This window comes from Salvelinus namaycush, chromosome 2 (assembly GCF_016432855.1).
Source record: "Salvelinus namaycush isolate Seneca chromosome 2, SaNama_1.0, whole genome shotgun sequence".
Taxonomy (NCBI): domain Eukaryota; kingdom Metazoa; phylum Chordata; class Actinopteri; order Salmoniformes; family Salmonidae; genus Salvelinus; species Salvelinus namaycush.
The window spans coordinates 71076897-71097203 of NC_052308.1; the positions used below are offsets into that span (position 1 = coordinate 71076897).

A 20307-nucleotide genomic window follows, 5' to 3' on the forward strand; every position below is an offset into this window, starting at 1 on the left:
TTTCCAGCTTTGTATTTGACAAATATGACACTGTTTCAATGCCGTTTTTCTCCCTTTCTCTGGTTCGCAATGCGCGTGCGCTCTGCATCCATCTGTGTACCACACATCGAGGAATTTGTAAGCTTAAATAAAGATGCTCAACGTCTCGGCTCCGTGGTGCCTTCGAATCGGCGAAACTGATTTATCCTGAAAGGAAAACAGAAGAGCAGAACTCAATATAGGATTTTAACACACCTTTCAACAACCCATTAAAGTCATAGTGTATCATAAATCAATTCCAGCTATGGAATTAAAGAAATCAATTTCCGATACCGAGCGCTCATTGAAGAGCTACGGCTCTGTATCGGAAACGGAATGGACAAAAGACAAAGGTGAGCGTCATTCATTGCAAAGTAACGTTTTGGCCTGTTATAATGGTTGTTGCTCTATGCAGAATAAAGCATGTGGTTTCTGATAGGGGATGTTGCGTTGCAAAACAACACCCGTTAATTGCAATGAGTCCGTGCGTCTTTATTGTTTCCTGAATGTCATTCCCAGTGCCTTGAAAATGGACTGGAGACATCTCCATGCATGTGCTTTGCTTTCAATGCATTTTGGAGGTGCATTTGACCAGTTATTCACTGATAATAACCATATCATTACTATTTGAGAAGGTCTTTCTCATTTACAATAGCTTACCCACTGTATTAACAGTATATATTACAATAGCACAAAGGAGAGGAGCACCGAAATGTATACACGTATGTAATGCCCCATATCTACTAGCCTATTTCCATAACACTGAAGAAGGACTGAAATATCCACAGCTCTTCGCTTTCAGCTGACTGTACATTCCAAAGTTGTCTGACTGGGTCTTTGGCCTAATATATTGAACAGCACTCCTTCCAGTCGATGGATGCAGCAGGGTAGAACAAGCTAGAAGCCTACCTGCTGGGCTGTGAGTGTGTGAGTCAATACCAGCATCACCAGCACTGATACCAGCAAGAAAGATGATATAAACAAACTGTAGAGACAGGCAAGAGATTTTCATCCTCCTCGTTTTCATCCTTTTTTTATCAGTAAGATATCAATGCATTATGAAAGGTCTTTCGAAGGAAGATACATTTTAAGATAAATGTTTCAATAATGTTGTTTATATGACATGCCATGTTTATTGTTCTTAATTTTACTGGTATCTATTTGTGATATTATGGGTAGGCTAGGCTAGTGCCACGAAGCTGTCATCAGAACAGTATGATATATGTCTAATAATACAGACATAAAGAGGGTCATGGGGGGTAAACAGAGGTCAGAGGTGAGAGGTCAGAGGTCAGGAATGCAGTCATAACAAGAGGTCATATTGTGTGCTTTATGTAACCAGATCCAGAGCAGAGAATCCTGTCATGAGTCAGCCTCACACACCTACGGGGTTTAAGTTCAATATTCACTTGACTTATACTGGTAGTTATGTTTCACTGTTTATTTTGTGTAGGGCTGCCTGTGTGACATCTGTATAGGCCTAACTGCAATTATGACTGTTTATCTGCATTCAGATGCTCACAATGTCTTCCTGTGCTATTTGACCATAACTACCTGAATCAAACTTTCAACAGAAATCAGCCCATTGGATCTTGGAATAATATATTCTTTGAGTGTCCTCTTCATTAATTCCATTGTTAGAATAGGAATGAAAAGGAGAGACGAGAGGACAGTGGGGTGCAGAAAGTCTGAGATGAATTCTTCAGCTCATGAATATGAATAGAAGAAGACTGCATCTATTTTTAGAGATAGACTCTCTGTCCCCATTCTCCTTCCCCATCCAGTACATACCCCCCCCCCCCCCCCCACACACACACACACATATTCATCATTCCCTTCCCCTGGTTCCTCCTTGTGTGTTACAACTTTCAACTTCCATCTGTGTTGGGAGACGCATAGCTGGATACTAAAACACAGTGGGGAACATTACAATTAACGCAGTACTTCTGGGCCCTGTTCATTAGGAGGAAAGCAGACTGAAACAGGGAGGGGCTACCAGACTTTGTACAATAAGAAAAGCTCATGTTCGTTTTCCATTACAAAACCTTCTTTTTTTTAATCCATTGCATGCCCTAATGAACATAGCCCTGAAGTGGCTGCTACGCAGATAATATTCACATGACAGATCTGCTTCTCCTCATCAAGCAGACATCTGTCCACCCTCCTCCTTTTGTCAAGGCTCTCATTATGCTGATCAGTTGATTGATAAACAGATGTTCAGGGTATTGATTAGGCAGTTTGTTTTAATGCAATTAGTTTGATTACATTGGGTTAATAACTAGCTTGGCTCTGCCAGTGATGACAGTGAAGCTACATTGATAGGGAAGCCTGGTGTTTCTTCTAATAGTCACTGTGGGGACTGGGGAGGATCAAATGATGCTGTTACTGTATAGATTTAGAGCTGGATTCAATCCGTATCGCAGAAGATCTGCATTAAAATGTCAAGGTATTTTCCGATTGAGCCGGCATATACTGCGTTTACCACGAACGCAGGAACATTGCCTTTAAATTTCAGCTATAAGGCGGGTCTTCCGTGATACTTCAGCGATTATTATTATTTTGCTTTTTGCTTTTCGGTGCAGTTCTGTCTGTAGGCCATACTGTGTCTGTTTTCCTGTAGTAGGTTTAGCATGATTCTTACTTTGTCTTTCAATGCTGCCTTCCATGCTGCCCACACTAGCATACCACGAAGAATGCATGCCCAATACATTGCTTCATACTAATTGGAATGGTGCTGTGTATGTTGGAACAGAGCCTCAGTCTTCCATACTTATTAACATTTACCATGTAGCCAGGAGTTTATCTGAAGACCCCCATGAGTAATATCTTTCTCCTCTCTAATCCTGCTGATGGCTGAATGTGGACTACTGAGTACGGGAGTGTGTGCTGACTGAGTATGTACTGCGTTAAGAGAACTTCCTCAGTTTAGATCCTTTGTGTGTTATTCATTACAGACCTGGCTCTCTGCCATCATAATGGGCCAGTCAGGATTTAGTGTGGCTCGGTCCTATTGACAGTCAGCAGCAAATAGTGTGTGTGTGTGTGTCTTTGTGTGAGGTAGAAAGAGTAGCGAGGGAGAGAAAGGTAGGAAGAGGAGGGGCGAGAGGGAGAGGGAGAGAACGATAGAAAGAGTAGCGAGGGAGAGAAAGGTAGGAAGAGGAGGGGCGAGAGGGAGAGGGAGAGAACGATAGAGAGAGCAGTGAGGGGTAGAGAAACAGAGAGAGAAACCACTTGGTATGAATCCTCCACAGTTTACCACACTGTGTTATTGACTGCAGAGACAACTATGTTGGTATCAGCGTTGTTTTCATGCTGCGGTTACCACAGCAGGGAAAACACTGGGCCGCTACTTTTCATTCAAGGACTCGACGTCAAGCTAAGCATGTCATCAGCTCATCAGTCTCATCAGCTATGAACAGTCATAGGATGCAATTTCGATTCTTGTTACATTTGTCTTAGACAAAAACAGTCACTCAACTGAATGTCAAAATCTCACCCAGCCAAAGAAAAACAATAGAGGGACAAAATTGAGGTGACATCATTTTTCGTTAGTTATTTCCAAGATTTGGAACGCCACTACTTTCCCTTTTGTCGATTGTCTTTTTTTTCTTCTTTTTTTCTTTCTTTTTTAAATTTTTTTATCCCATTTTCTCCCCAATTTTCGTGGTATCCAATCGCTAGTAATTACTATCTTGTCTCATCGCTACAACTCCCGTACGGGCTCGGGAGAGACGAAGGTCGAAAGCCATGCGTCCTCCGAAGCACAACCCAACCAAGCCGCACTGCTTCTTAACACAGCGCGCCTCCAACCCGGAAGCCAGCCGCACCAATGTGTCGGAGGAAACACCGTGTACCTGGCCCCCTTGGTTAGCGCGCACTGCGCCCGGCCCGCCACAGGAGTCGCTGGAGCGCGATGAGACAAGGATATCCCTACCGGCCAAACCCTCCCTAACCCGGACGACGCTATGCCAATTGTGCGTCGCCCCACGGGCCTCCCGGTCGCGGCCGGCTGCGACAGAGCCTGGGCGCGAACCCAGAGACTCTGGTGGCGCAGTTAGCACTGCGATGCAGTGCCTTAGACCACTGCGCCACCCGGGAGGCCCTTGTCGATTGTCTTTAAGAGTTCTGCCTCCACATTAACACCTTGTAAAGGTCTCTGGATGGATAGCATTACCAGTAGTTGGTTGAGGAGTCACAGAACAGTCAGTTCACCATTCTGGTCTCGTAGCCTGTCTCTCCATAGAGAAAATCTGTCTGGAAGGCCTGTCTCCCAGCAGTATTGTACAGTCCGTCCTAACCCTGAGTGAAATATTTACTTCCTGCCTAGTGGGGGATGGGAGGCTATAGTTTACAATGGATGTCCAAGGTGTGACATTAGAGGATAGGTGGTTTCCCCCTAGGCCTATGCCACAGGAGGTTGGTGGAACCTTAATTGGGGAGGACGGGCTCGTGCTAATGAATGGAGCGGAATTAGTGGAATGGTAACAAATAGATCAAACACATGGATTCCAGATGTTTAATGCCATTCCATTTCCGTCGTTCCTGCTGTCATTACGAGCCGTTCTCCCTTCAGCAGCCTCCTGTGACCTATGCACTCTTTCTGACAATGGTAGCGTGATGATTGTTCTGTTGCTTAGTGCTATTGACTGCAATATGCGTTTATCAATCGCCCCCAGTTTGCTTTCTTGCTGACATAGGTTACACATTGGAGAAGACTAGGATTATTGTTAGTAGTGTGTTCAGTTGGTTGACATTTGGATTGCGATGATCATTTAGTTGCTTATGCTGGCTTCACGTGCTCGTGGAAAATGGGAAGTCGTAAGTCTGACATGATTGTGTTGAAGTGATTTTGAAGTCGGAACAATTCTTTAACCAATAAGATTTTAGCTAGCTAACATTGCTAATAATAAAGTTAGTTAGCTTGTTTAACATTGACAATATGGTGAAACTAACTACATTCTCCATATTGATAAGGTTGTAATTGTCAAAAGCAGGTTTGTTGCCATCTTTTGGTTCAAAAGGTGAAAGGTTGTGGTGAAACCCCGGTGAAACCCCGGTTCAGGGTGTATTAGTCCAATTGGTGAAGAGTTACTCCAGGTCATTGATCTATGTCAGTACCAGTATCAGATTTCTCGCATCTCTTTGGCTTGAGGCCCTTCTCACCGTCTGCATCCCAATGACTCCTTCCATTATGTATTCCTATGCTCTTGATTCAGCGAGCATCACACCAGAGTGCCTGAGCATCTGGCATCGAATTTAAGGTGGTCAGCTACTTCTTTCTTAGTCATCAGCCATTTCACTAGAACCTTCTATTCCTTTTAAGTGGGTACTGTGAGACAAAATGACACATACCGTAGCTATCATCTGGACTTGTCTAGGTTTGCCAAGAAGCACTTTGACAGTGTGTGAGTGAGTCAGGTTTTTTGCTTTGAAGACAAGACTTGAAGACGACAGCTCAAAAGCAACACCGTGCTTTTCATTTAGTCAAGAGAGAAATTCCTGGTGTCACTTACATTTCAGATCATTTACTATGCGTATCTTGTCCCTTGACTTACTCGAGCGTCACATTCATAATTAGGACGTTGAATAGAGCAGGGAGTAGTGTTGTATTACTGTAAAATAAATCTGCCAAACAAGCCTTGGGCATTGTACTGGATAAAGGGAGGGGAATAATATGCAAGGCTAGACAGTAATGCAGTAATGCTTGGCAGGACCAAGTCCATTGTGATTCCATGTACTGTTCTTTAAGTCAGAGGAAGGAGGGAATAGGTCTCCTCTTCAGACTATTTGATGGTGGCAACAATAGAATAGGCCCTTTGGTTCTGAAGTCGGTATTGTATTGGTATTTTATGAATGATCTATTGAAATATTTAAGACCGAAATATTTACAAATCTCTCTCTCTCCCTCCCTCCCTCCTGCCCTTCTCCCGATGTGTTAGAATGATGTAACTCACAATAGTGTTAAAACACAAAGTTCCCTCTCTCCCTCCAGGTCAGTCAGATGTGTCCATGGCGGAGAGCATCATGTCTCCAGATGAGATTGAAGTGGAGATGGCTCGCATCCAGCGTCTCAGAGAGGTGCTAGTAAGGAGGGAGTCTGAACTGCGCTTTATGTGAGTACTGTACAGAGACCATCAACACCACCATAAAATAATTACAGACTGCGCTTTATGTGAGTACTGTACAGAGACCATCAACACCACCATAAAATAATTACAGACTGCGGCTTTATGTGAGTACTGTACAGAGACCATCAACACCACCATAAAATAATTACAGACTGCGGCTTTATGTGAGTACTGTACAGAGACCATCAACACCACCATAAAATAATTACAGACTGCGGCTTTATGTGAGTACTGTACAGAGACCATCAACACCACGATAAAATAATTACAGACTGCGGCTTTATGTGAGTACTGTACAGAGACCATCAACACCACGATAAAATAATTACAGACTGCGGCTTTATATGAGTACTGTACAGAGACCATCAACACCACCATAAAATAATTACAGACTGCGGCTTTATGTGAGTACTGTACAGAGACCATCAACACCACCATAAAATAATGACAGACTGCGCTTTATGTGAGTACTGTACAGAGACCATCAACACCACCATAAAATAATTACAGACTGCGCTTTATGTGAGTACTGTACAGAGACCATCAACACCACCATAAAATAATTACAGACTGCAGCTTTATGTGAGTACTGTACAGAGACCATCAACACCACCATAAAATAATTACAGACTGCGGCTTTATGTGAGTACTGTACAGAGACCATCAACACCACCATAAAATAATTACAGACTGCGGCTTTATGTGAGTACTATACAGAGACCATCAACACCACCATAAAATAATTACAGACTGCGGCTTTATGTGAGTACTGTACAGAGACCATCAACACCTCGATAAAATAATTACAGACTGCGGCTTTATGTGAGTACTGTACAGAGACCATCAACACCACCATAAAATAATTACAGACTGCGGCTTTATGTGAGTACTGTACAGAGACCATCAACACCACCATAAAATAATTACAGACTGCGGCTTTAATCAATCAATCAATCAAATGTATTTGTAAAGCCCTTCTTACATCAGCTGATGAAACTGGAGCAGCAGCACGACCAGGTGGACTGGGGACAGCAAGGAGCCATCAGGCCAGGTAGTCCTGAAGCATGGTCCTAGGCCTCAGGTCCTCAGAGAGAGAGAGAGAGAGAGAGAGAGAGAGAAAGAAAGAAAGAAAGAAAGAAAGAAAGAAAGAAAGAAAGAAAGAAAGAAAGAAAGAGAGAAAGAGAGAGAGAGAGAGAGAGAGAGAGAGAGAGAGAGAGAGAGAGAGAGAGAGAGAGAGAGAGAGAGAGAGAGAGAGAGAGAGAGAGAGAGAGAGAGAGAGAGAGAGAGAAAAAAAAATATATATATATAGAGGGAGAATAAGAGAGCATACTTAAATTCACACAGGACACCGGATAAGACAGGAGAAATATTCCAGATTTAACAGACTGACCCTAGCCCCCCGACACATAAACTATTGCAGCATAAATACTGGAGGCTGAGACAGGAGGGGAAGGGAGACACGAAGACGTGTTGGATTTGAATAATATAGAAGCTCATTGAAATAGATACATTGAGAGTACGTAGACTCTTTGGGACCCTTGAAAATAATGACACCCATACACATAAGCCTAATAGGTTTATACTGTGTATCCTGATAATACTGATATTATCCTGATGTAGATGTAGTAAAGCCGTATTTCTGACACTGTGAATAATCAGTTAACTTGATTGCCAGCCTGCTCCATGCCAGTACAGAGAGGAGTTGGCTAAAGCAGAAACAGAATGGCATCCATGCTATTACAGTCCCTTCAGAAAGTATTCACACTTTTTACACATCTTGTTGTGTTACAGCCTGAATGTAAAATGGATTACATTTGTCACTGGCCCACTCACAATACCCCCATAATGTCAAATTAAGAAAAAATGAAAAGCTGAAATATGTTCAACCCCTTTGTTATGCCAAGCCTACACAAGTTCAGCAGGTAAACAAGTCACATAATAAGTTGCATGGACTCACACTGTGTGCAATAATAGTGTTTAACATGACTTTTGAATAACTACCTTATCACTGTACCCCCCACACATACAGATAATTGTAAGGTACCTCAGTCGAGCACTTGAATTTCAAACACAGATTCAACCATAAACACCAGGGAGGTTTTCCAATGCCTCGCAAAGAATGGCACCTATTGGTAGAGGGGTAAAAATGAAAAAGCAGACATTGAATATCCCTTTGAGCATGGTGAAACTATTAATTACACGTTGAATGGTGTATCAATACACCCAGTCACTACAAAGATGCAGGCATCCTTCCTAATTCAGTTGCCAGAAGGAAGGAAACCGCTCAGGGATTTCACCATGGTGACTTTAAAACAGTTCCAGAGATTAATGGCTGTGATAGGAGAAAACTGAGGATGGATCAACAACATTGTAGTTACTCCACAATACTAACCTAATTGAAAGAGTGAAAAGAAGGAGGCCTGTACAGAATCAAAATGTTCCAAAACATGCATCCTGTTTGCAACAAGGTACTGCAAAAAATGTGGCAAAACAATGAACTTTTCTCCTGAATACAGTGTTATGTTTGGGGCAAATCCAATACAACACATGACAGAGTACCACTCTCCATATTTTCAAGCATAGTGGTGGCTGCATCATGCAATGGGTATGCTTGTAATCGTTAAGGACTGGGGAGTTTTTCAGGACATAATAAACTAAATAATAAACTAAATTGAGCTAGCACAGGCAACATCTTAGTGGAAAACCTGGTTAACTCTGCTTTCCACCAGACACTGTGAGATGAATTGACCCTTCAACAGGACAATAACCTAAAACACAAGGCCACTTTGACATTACAGAGTATTTTGTGTAGATTGATTTAAATCCCTGTTAATACCACTTTGTAACAACAAAATTTGGAAAAAGGGAAGGGGTGTGAATACTTTCCGAAGGCACTGTATATTCTCATTCATATTGTCTATATGACAATTCATTATACTTACATATAAAAATTATTATAAAAATAATGTATTGCATTTTTAAAGCGCTTTTCATTATACCGAATATTCTTAAAGTGCATAAAAAAATATAAAATACAAATAGAAGGAAAAAAATGGACACGGCTAGACAGGGCAACTGACACAAAGAACCCAGCTGATGCTACAAGAGACAAGGAGCTAGGTCCTGGGGGCGTGGAGGAGCAGTCTATCACTTGACCTGAGGGTGCGGGTAGGGTTATGGAGGGAGAGCAGTTCTTTGCCATGAATACACTGGAAAGTCAGCAGAAGGGTTTTGAATTCAATCCGGAATGAGACAGCCAGTGCATAGATACCAGGATGGGGGTGATGTGATGGTGTTTCCTCACTCACATCAGGATCCTGGCAGTGCTGTTCTGGACATATCGGAGCTTCTGAGGACTCCTGTCAGGGATCCCGATGAAGAGAGTAATCTCCAGAGGAGATAAAGGCATGGATCAGCTTCCCTGCGTCAGACTGAGTGAGGGTGGGACGGAGTTTGGCAATGTTCTTGAGGTGATAGAATAACACTTTACACAGTCGTCTGATGTGGCTGTCAAAGGTCAGGGAGGAATCAAGATTTACACAGTCGTCTGATGTGGCTGTCAAAGGTCAGGGAGGAATCAAGATCTACACTGTCGTCTGATGTGGCTGTCAAAGGTCAGGGAAGAATCAAGATTTACACAGTCGTCTGATGTGGCTGTCAAAGGTCAGGGAGGAATCAAGCTGTACAGGCAGATTGGAATCTTAGGGGGAGAGAGGAGTGTTCTGTCCTGCAATGATGAGGTGTTAACGGTGAGTGCTGGACCTGGTGGGGGGTGCCAAGAAGTAGGTTTTTCTGCTGTTCAGTTGAAGGAAGTTTTGCTTCATTCGTGCCCTTATCTGCTCACGGCAGGTGTTCAGACGGGCACTTGCATCAGAGGGACATGGGGCCATTTTTAGATACAGCTGGGTGTCATCAGCATAGCAGTGCAATGTAATTCCATGCCGGCTGATGACACGACCGAGGGGGACCATGTACAGGACAAACAGGATGGGTCCAAGAACAGATCCTTGTGGGACACCACAATACTCATACTCAGTCCTGTCTGAGAGGTAGGATTGGAACCCGCTCAGAGCTGATCCAGACAGTCCGATGGTGTCCCGGGAGGCGTTCCAGGAGGATGGGGTGGTTGACAGTGTCAAACACTGCTCTCAAGTCCAGGACGATCAGGAGACAGGAGGAGCCTGCAGCCGCCATCAGCAGGTCGTGAGTGACCTTATTGGTCTTGTCACAGGGTCAGGTGACCAGATGATCAGAAGTTCATGCTTGATTTTCAGGGGATCTTGGACCACCATATTGTGTCGCTATTGAGTTATAAACATTGAGAAAATATACAGTGAAATGTTTTGGTGTGATGGCAAATACAATCAATAGAAACTGGAAAGAGATCGGTGGGAAGCGTGGCTTCCTTAGCTTGGATGGCTTCATCAGTGAACAGTGATGCCAATACCTCCAGCTTTGTGTGACTCAGACACACACACACACATTCTGTAGCAGATGGAGTGGCAGAGTGCAAAGCCTGCTGGAAGCACCGTTGGGGTCTAATGAGTGGGTAAACAACACAAGGCAGATAGGGGATAGTGAGGAGGAGAGAAAAATATGTTGAGGTTGAGAGACAGGAACAAGTGAGTGGGTGAGAATTTACAGGGGGTCGAAAGAGCAGAGGGGGAAGAGGCTGAAGAATGGGAACAGGGGAGAAAGAGGGAACTACAGGAGGTGGAGAGAGATTAAGGTAGGTAGGGAGGATAGTAGGGAGAGGGATGGAGGAAGAGGAGGAGGAGAGGGAGATGAAGAAGAGGGACAGGTAGAGAGTGGAGGAGGCAGAGAGGGAGAGGGGGAGGTGAGTGATGAAGGGAGGGAGGGATGGATGGAGGGAGGGAGTGAGAGGAGACTGAGGAGGAACAGAGAGAGAGAGATGGAGGGAGGAGGAGGAAGGAGAGGTGTTGGAAGCTGGTGGGTGAGTCATCAGTCTGTGATTTACAACAGAGCGACTTAAATCCCTGGTAGCTGTCACAGCGCTGCAGAGAGAGAGGTAGGGATGGATGGAGGGAGGGAAAGGAGGGGAGGAGAGGAAGAGAGAGTGGATGGGAGGTGGAGGAGAGGGAGAGAGGGAGGGGGCAGAGAAGAGAGGGGAAAGAGAGAAAGAGTGAAAGATGGAGCGAGGGAGTGATGGAGGGGAGGAGAGGGAAGGATGGAGGGATGGATGGGAAGGAGTGGAAAGAGAGAGAAGGAGAGATGGAGGGAGGGGAGGTGAAGAACAAGGGATGGAGGGAGGAAGGGGAGGAGAAGAGAGGAGGATGACATGACAGAGAGGTACCAGTAGGGTCCTCAGGGTGGGTCTTCAGGACCAGAGGATCTGGTAGAGGAGTGATTCATTCAACACTTTTCATCTGCCCACACTCTTCCCTAAGGGGAGTGTAACTTTATATATTTCCACCTATAGCTTTTATATGTGGATGTTTGCTTTATCTTTTATATTACTGTAAAACACTATTTTTATAAGATATCTCTCAGTATGACTGCACAGTGTGTTTATTATGTACTGGGCACTTTTATGTTAGGAAATGGATAGAGTGGCCCCATACCTTTTCAAATCCTATCCCCTTTCCCCTAGCTCATAGATCTGGAATAACTAGATGAATGCAAATTATGTCAATAGGCCTCCAATAGCCAGGTCACTTGGAAGAACCAAAATGGAACAGGGCCATAGAGTCACACTGTGCTTTACCCTTCCTAACTGGAATAAATGTTGTTGTCTTTTCAAGGGCGGACGACATCCAGCTCTGCAAAGACATCATGAGTCTGAAACAGGAGCTGAGGAAGGTGGTAACTGTACCAGGTAACTAACAGCAACAAATAGAGACAATCACAATCACAACAGTTCCACTGCCCACAGCTATCCTACCAAATAACAGGCAGAAAAATGTACCGTATATCAACCATATATCTGAGGTACATATTTAAGCAACAAGGCACGGGGGGGTGTGGTATAAGGTCAATATACCACGGCTAGGGGCTGTTCTTAGGTGCGACTCAACATGGATTGCCTGGATACAGCCCTTAGCAGTTGTATATTGGCCATATACCACAAACACCCGAGGTGCCTTATTGCTGTTATAATAAGGATTGGACCCTTTTTTTCCATTTTCGCCTAAAATGACATACCCAAATCCAACTGCCTGTAGCTGAGGACCTGAAGCAAGGATATGCATATTCTTGATACCATTTGAAGTAAATACTTTGAAGTTGTGTAAATGTGTAAATGTGAATTGAATGTAGGAAAATATAACACATTAGATCTTGCATCTTAATGCAAGAGAAAGGCCAAAATGTAATATTCCAGGTTAGGCGACTTTTGAATTTGGCCACTAGATGGCAGTAGTGTATGTGCAAAGTTTTAGACTGATTCAATGAACCATTGCATTTCTGTTCAAATTGTTGTATCAAGACTAGCCAAATGTGCCTAATTGGTTTATTAATACATTTTCAAGTGCATAACTGTGCACTCTCCTCAAACAATAGCATGATATTCTTTTACTGTAATAGCTACTGTAAATTGGACAGTGCAGTTAGATTAACAAGAATTTAAGCTTTCTGGCCATATCTGATATGTCTATGTCCTGTAAAATGTTCTTGTTACTTACAACCTCATGCTAATCACATTAGCCTACGTTAGCTCAACCGTTCCTGCCGGGGGGGACACTGATCCCTGCCCATATCAGATATGTTCTGGGAAATGTTTTTGTTACTTACAACGTCATGCTAATCACATTAGCTCAACCTCCCTGCGGGGGGGGGGGGGGGGGGGGGGGGGGCACCAATCCCGTAGAGGTTAAACTGGTTACCAACGTCATTAGAGCAGTAAAAATACATGTTTTGTCATAACTGTGGTATACGGTCTGATATACCACGACTGTCAGCCAATCAGCATTCAGGGCTCGAAACACCCAGTTTATCAATAACCATATATCCAAGTAACTAACGGCAACACAGACTTCACAACACTTCCACTGGCTGCCCTCTCCTGTCCTATTGCCTTTCCTATCCTACCTGGCAACAGAGAGAAAAATGTACCATATAGTATTAACCATATATAACTACAGCCAAGAAATCCACTTCACCGCCCTCCCCTGTCCTATTCTACCCGGCAACATAACAGGGAGAAACATTTGCCATACTGTCTATCCCTCTAGGAAATAGAACAAGCATATCAGGATGTATCCTCAATGTACCCTTAGCTTAGCCAAATTGCCCATGCATGCTGTAGAGCACGTGTCAAACTCATTACACGGAGGGTCGAGTGTCTGCTGGTTTTCGCTCCTCCCTTGTACTTAATTGATGAATTAAGGTCACTGATTAGTTAGGAACTCCCCTCACCTGGTTGTCCAGGTCTGAATTGAAAGGAAAAACACCCCTGCTGTAGTGAGTATAGACACAAAAATAGGGTAGAGGAGATAAACTGCTACTGTATGCAGCTACCTGCTGCTACATGGTGAGGTGATTTGTGGGTAGGTTCACTGCGGTAAAGTAGCCGCACAATTGATTGTAACTCTCAGGGACATGGGAGAGTTATGAGGCGGGGAGGTTCTTCCCCTCGGGTAGTTTAGAGTAGGCACAGTCATAATGGCCACACAGGCGCACAAACACACGCACGCATAGCTAACCGTAATGGCTATATGAGCCAATGGTCCATTTCCTGAGACTGTGGCCAAAGATTATTTCAACGAATACTACTTTATTTATACTTTCCTCCACAAATGATGTTAGGTCTATTTGTGGCCACGGCTGACAGCAGATGGAGTCAAATAGCCACTACAACTTCACAACTCTACAACGTCACAGTCTAGAGTTAGCTGTCTAGCCTGGACCCAGACAGCACAAACAGATCTGGTACCAGGCTAGTTTCTCCTTTTATTTGTGAACTTGACAAAGTGACTGGATCTGTATTAGTGATAATCTGGAATCGCAACAAACAAGAACAATGGAATTAATTGTTCATTAGAGCATATATAAAGCCTACATACAGTACAGATGCCATACTGCTTACATAGAAGCTAAATCCAGTACATTATGCATGATATTCATTGAGATTTAGAACACCATTCACACATTCCAAATCAAATCTAATTCATCACACCATTGAGTCATAATATACCATACACTATGTATTAATATGTATGTGACCCAACAAGCTCTGTTATTACCTCAGTACAGACAAAGGCCCTAGCCCCGCTGCTTTTCCTTTTCCATTTGACATTCCAATTTCTGCATTCGTCTATACGTTCCGGGAACACTGTGACTCCAAGGAATGGCTGTACGGATCCAGTTCTATCCCGGTGGGAGAGAAAGAGCTGAGACTGCACTCCTCTCCTGCCTGGTGCCTCAGCTTTCCCACCTACTATTACTACTGTCAACAACACTGCACACTGTTCTCCATCTATTGCAGTGTGTGTATGTGTGTGTGTGTGTGTGTCTAGGTCTATCACTGGGTCCCACAAGGGTGCGTGCTCAGCCCTCTCCTGTACTTCCTGTTCCCCCATGACTGAGCGGCCATGCACGCCTCCAACTCAATCATCAAGTTTGTAGACAACACAACAGTAGTAGGCTTGATTACCAACGATGACGAGACAGCCTAAAGGGAGGAGGTGAGAGCACTCAGAGTGTGGTGTCAGGAAAACAACCTCTCACTCAACATCAATAAAACAAAGGAGATGATCATGGACTTCAGGAAACAGCAGAGAGAGCACCCCCCTATCCACATCGACGGGACAGTAGTGGAGAAGATGGAAAGTTTTAAGTTCCTCGGCTTACACATGACGAACAAACTGAAATGGTCCACCCTCACAGACAGTGTGGTGAAGAAGGCGCAGCAGCGCCTCTTCAACCTCAAGAGGCTGAAGAAATGTGGTTTGTCACCTAAAACCCTCACAAACTCTTACAGGTGCACAATTGAGAGCATCCTGTCGGGCTGTATCACCGCCTGGTACGGCAACTGCACCGCCCTCAATCGCAAGGGTATCCAGAGGGTGGTGCGGTCTGCACAACGCATCACCGGGGGTAAACTACCTGCCCTTCAGGACACCTACAGCACCTGATGTCACAGGAAGGCCAAAAAGATCATCAAGGATAACAACCACCCGAGTCACTGACTGTTCACCCCGCTATCATCCAGAAGGCGAGGTCAGTACAGGTGCATCAAAGCTGGGACCAAGAGACTGAAAAACAGCTTCTATCTCAAGGCCATCAGACTGTTAAACAGCCAAAACTGACACAGAGAGGCTGCTGCCTACATACAGACTCAAATCATTAGCCACTTTAATAAATGGATCACTAGTCACTCTAAAAAAATGCCACTTTAATAAGGTTTACATATCTTGCATCACTCATCTCACATGTATATACTGTATTTTATACCATCTATTGCATCTTGCCTATACCGCTCGGCCATTGCTCATCCATATATTTATATGTACATATTCTTATTCCATCCCTTTACATTTGTGTGTATAAGGTAGTTGTTGTGAAATTGTTAGAATACTCGTTAGATATTACTGCACTGCCGGAACTAGAAGCACAAGCATCTCGCTACACTCGCATTAACATCTGCTTACCATGTGTATGTGACCAATACATTTGATTTGATTTCAGTGTGAAGGTCAGGGGAATAAAGTCAAAATCCTTTCCAGAGAATTGGATACAGAGTTTATGAATATACGACTGCTTATGCAAATGAACCCATTGGGCTCTGGTCAAAGGTAATGTCCTGTGTAGGGCATAGGGTAACGTTTGAGATTAATTCCATTAATATACGACTGCTTATGCAAATTCCCCCATTCAGACAGGACATTGCATCATTGAACAGCATTTGCATATTTTGTCTCCCGATTAGTTCTCATGAATTAAACACGAGGAGGACTATTTAAGAATCTAAATATCTAGGACTCTATTCAATCCGCATCGCAGAAGTTCAGCTTTACAGCATGATTGAAATTTAAAGGCAATGTCCCGTTTTAGCAGAGACTGCATTCACGGTATCATTGCATATGTCGGCTCAACTGGAAATTACCTTTACATTTCGATCACTTGAGCTTTACAGATTGAATAGGGTCCCTACTGTTTGTGATGTGAATCACTATTTGGTAGCATGCGCTGCCTTCCCAGGAAGTGTCCTCTTCCCCTGTAGCTCAGTATCTAACGAATGTTGTATCAGTTGAGAAATGTATTTAATATAAGATAAAAATTGTTTTTAGTTTGATATAAAACATAATCTTTCAAATCTAACCTCCTCTCTACCCCCTTCCTCTATCCCCTTCCCTCTCTACCTCCCTTCCTCTATCCCCTTCCCTCTCTACCTCCCTTCCTATATCCCCTTCCCTCTCTACCTCTCTACCTCCCTTCCTCTATCCCCTTCCCTCTCTACCTCCCTTCCTCTATCCCCTTCCCTCTCTACCTCCCTTCCTATATCCCCTTCCCTCTCTACCTCTCTACCTCCCTTCCTCTATCCCCTTCCCTCTCTACCTCCCTTCCTCTATCCCCTTCCCTCTCTACCTCCCTTCCTCTATCCCCTTCCCTCTCTACCTCCCTTCCTATATCCCCTTCCCTCTCTACCTCCCTTCCTCTATCCCCTTCCCTCTCTACCTCCCTTCCTCTATCCCCTTCCCTCTCTACCTCCCTTCCTATATCCCCTTCCCTCTCTACCTCTCTACCTCCCTTCCTCTATCCCCTTCCCTCTCTACCTCCCTTCCTCTATCCCCTTCCCTCTCTACCTCCCTTCCTATATCCCCTTCCCTCTCTCCCTCTCTTCTTCCTCCAGAGAGAGAGAAGACCAAGAAACAGAGACAGTGGGAGGAGGAGTTGATCCTGAAAATCCATAAACTGGTGCAGAAGAGGGATTTCCTAGTGGACGATGCAGAGGTGGAGAGATTAAGGTAGAACTGTGGTCCGAGGGAGGTGGAGAGAGGGAGGTGGAGAGAGAGAGGGAGGTGGAGAGAGGGAGGGAGGGAGATGGAGAGAGGGAGGGAGGTGGAGAGAGGGAGGGAGATGGAGAGAGGAGAAAGAGGGAGGGAGATGGAGAGAGGGAGATGGAGATGGAGGGAGGGAGGTGGAGAGAGGGAGGTGGAGGGAGGGAGCTGGAGAGAGGGAGGGAGGGAGGGAGGGAGGGAGGGAGGGAGGGAGGGAGGGAGGGAGGGAGGGAGGGAGGGAGGGAGGGAGGGAGCTGGAGGAGGGAGCTGGAGGGAGGGAGGGAGATGGGGAGAGAGAGAGAGAGGGAGGGAGAGGGAGGGAGGGAGGTGGAGAGAGGGAGGTGGAGGGAGGGAGTTGGAGAGCGGGAGGTGGAGGGAGGGAGTTGGAAAGAGGGAGGTGGAGGGAGGGAGCTGGAGAGATGGAGGTGGAGGGAGGGAGTAAGTGAGAGACCAAGGGGGACCAAGATTGGTCTCTCACTTACTCCCCATCCTCTGCCTGCTATCTTGGTCCTCTTTCTTTCACATGGAGATTACTTACAGACAGCAGAGCTGATATGAGATCACAGTGTGTCATTCAGTGAATGTATGGAGTATTGAGAAGTAAACTGCAACGGACAGATTGCGAGACATTCTTGGAAACAAAGCTGTGCATGGAGATTTTATGTGCAGTAAATAGTCACTAACTTTATGGAATAGGAGTATGGCCACAGGGTATGTTACAGTCTGGAATGTGACAACTGTTTAGGGGCAAAGGCTTTGGTACGTACGTATGGGGGTATTCTACAGACTACAGACTATGTGACGTTTTGCCATTGAGTAAGGGTCTGTCTATAACCACTAACTGTAACCCATATCCTCTCTACAGGGAGCAGGAGGAGGACAAGGAGATGGCTGAGTTCCTGAGACAGAAGCTGCTGCCTCTGGAGAAGCTGGCCAGAGAAGCTGCCCAAAGTGAGTAGTATCCTTCATACAAAACACGCACTAGTGCACAATCAATAGCTCAAATTCAAGTTTGTTTATGAGTCATAGACATGATGCACTTGTAGGACACAGTGCAATGAAATGCTTACAGGTTCCCCCTCTTGACAACGCAACACCAACATAGTCATGGTCACAGTGGCCTTGATGAAAACACTCAAGTACGTATTAAAAGCACACATACAGTAAAGATGTGGATATGATATAATACCAAGCAGATTAGTTCTGTCATATCCAGAGTCACAGACCATGAGTGGCCCTGACTGTCATACAGTTTCATACCAGGCACACTGGCTCTGTCACATTAGGTCAAGACAGCGCTAAATCGAGAGGCAACAAGGGACAACTGACGAGCCACATAATGGAATTAGTGTGATAACAGCTGATTCAAATCATATCAGAATATCGATTCTAGAACAGTCTTAGTTGTTATGGCGTTGATTTCATCTAATCATGGCTAGGACTTCATTCAGAGTCAAATATGGGAATCTTAGAGAAATGGCTGTGCCTTTTTCATTTCCATCTAAAACCACAGAGAACGTGTCCAAATGTGCACCCCTATACGAGTCTCTGGTAGGAGTGCAAAAAGTAGTGCACTATGTTGGGAATAGGGGTGCCTATGACATCTCAGATTTGCCCATACTCTCTTACTCTAGGTCCCCAGAAGCCCAAGAGACAAGTCCCTGATCCTCCGCCCAGCAAGCCGTCCATCACCAAGTCCATCACCATCATCAAGGACTGCTGCGGAGCCACCCAGTGTTGTATCATGTAACCGTGGTTACAGAGGAGTTGAGGACAGTACACCCTCCCATTCACAGCACCACCCTAGTAACAACAACACAGTCACACTGTACATCTGTCACCTGACCTGGTCTCTTGGTGTCATATCACCTATCGTTACATCATTTCCTGTGATCCAGAGAACCCTGGTGCAAAATGGATGCCCATATAGAGGTGATAGATGGACAGTCCTGGCCACATGTAAATACAGTAAATAATGGAATAACAGAAATGTAAATGAAATATGTGGCACTATATAATGTTAAAAGGCAATTGGAAATGGAATATATGGGACCTGTACTGTATTGTAAGCAATACACCAATTTATATTGATTTAGGGACTCATTACATCCCTCTTGAAACATTCTTCAGAGATCAATAATGACCTATATTCCTCAGATTTATAAGCACAACGTCCCATACCGAACCACAAACGCATCATACCAAGGTTCTCTGTCCACCAGGAAATGACATCATGACATAATTGTTATTGACTTTGTCATTTTGAATAACGGGTATTTACTGGATGCTTCCATTCCAACCCTTTAACGGAACAACTAGAACTCCTCTCAGACTTAGGTACTGTATGCTTACCAGGTTGGTGTCAATTCCATTTCAATTCAGTCAATTACTTACCGAATTACCAGATTTGGAAATGAATTGATCCAACCCTGATGCTTGCTCTGGAACTGTAGATTATGAAACACTTCACTCACTGCAGTACATTTTTTATCCCTTTATTGTAAAGGTATACTTCCTATATAAACAGTATTACTGAACACAGTTGCTATGATACCATGTACATTGGCAAGCTGCAACAATCGCATGATTGAGTTATTTTGTTTTTCTATGATGTATATTAACGTATCAACAACCAACCAGTATACACGCATTTATGTTGCTAAGACAAAGTCAGCCTTACAACTGGTCATTCTTACCTTCACCAAAACATACTGGTAGTTAATACCATGGTATCACTACAATACTATTCATGATTACAATGAATAAGTATTGCAAGGAAAACAATTAGTGTCATACTACGAGTCTTGCAATTTCTACGGCAATACAAGAAGAGGTGAATGCAATTCTTTATTTGTACATGCCTTTAAGATTCTGGAAAAGAGTTTGTTGGAATCTAATGTTTGTAGAAGATTAGGGAGTCCTGTTCAACAAAGTGACCCTCTACTTCAGATTATTTTCCTCTAACCCCATGCCTCCCTTTGGGCAGATCTCAAAAGTATTTTCCTTGACTCACCAAGTCCTTCTCCGTGCTTCCATCGGAGGTTTTGAGAAGCAAAGAATTGAGGAAAACACTGAGACCCATCCCTGAACTTTGTTCTGTAGTATATTAGTGATGCTTTAATGTCCAAATTGAACAATATGCATAAATGAGCTGAAATTACCTGTACATATACAGTACCAGTCAAAAGTTTGGACACACCTAC

General features: G+C 44.1%; 1 protein-coding gene across 1 annotated transcript; it reads left to right on the forward strand.

Annotated features, from left to right (window-relative positions):
* Positions 1–283: 283 nt before the first annotated feature.
* On the forward strand, positions 284–18854 carry bmerb1 (bMERB domain containing 1). The gene is made up of 6 exons (XM_038972892.1): positions 284–392; positions 6020–6131; positions 11909–11982; positions 16957–17071; positions 17970–18059; positions 18758–18854. The coding sequence occupies exons 1-6, from the start codon at positions 284–286 to the stop codon at positions 18852–18854; spliced, it is 597 nt and encodes a 198-aa protein (XP_038828820.1).
* Positions 18855–20307: the final 1453 nt, after the last annotated feature.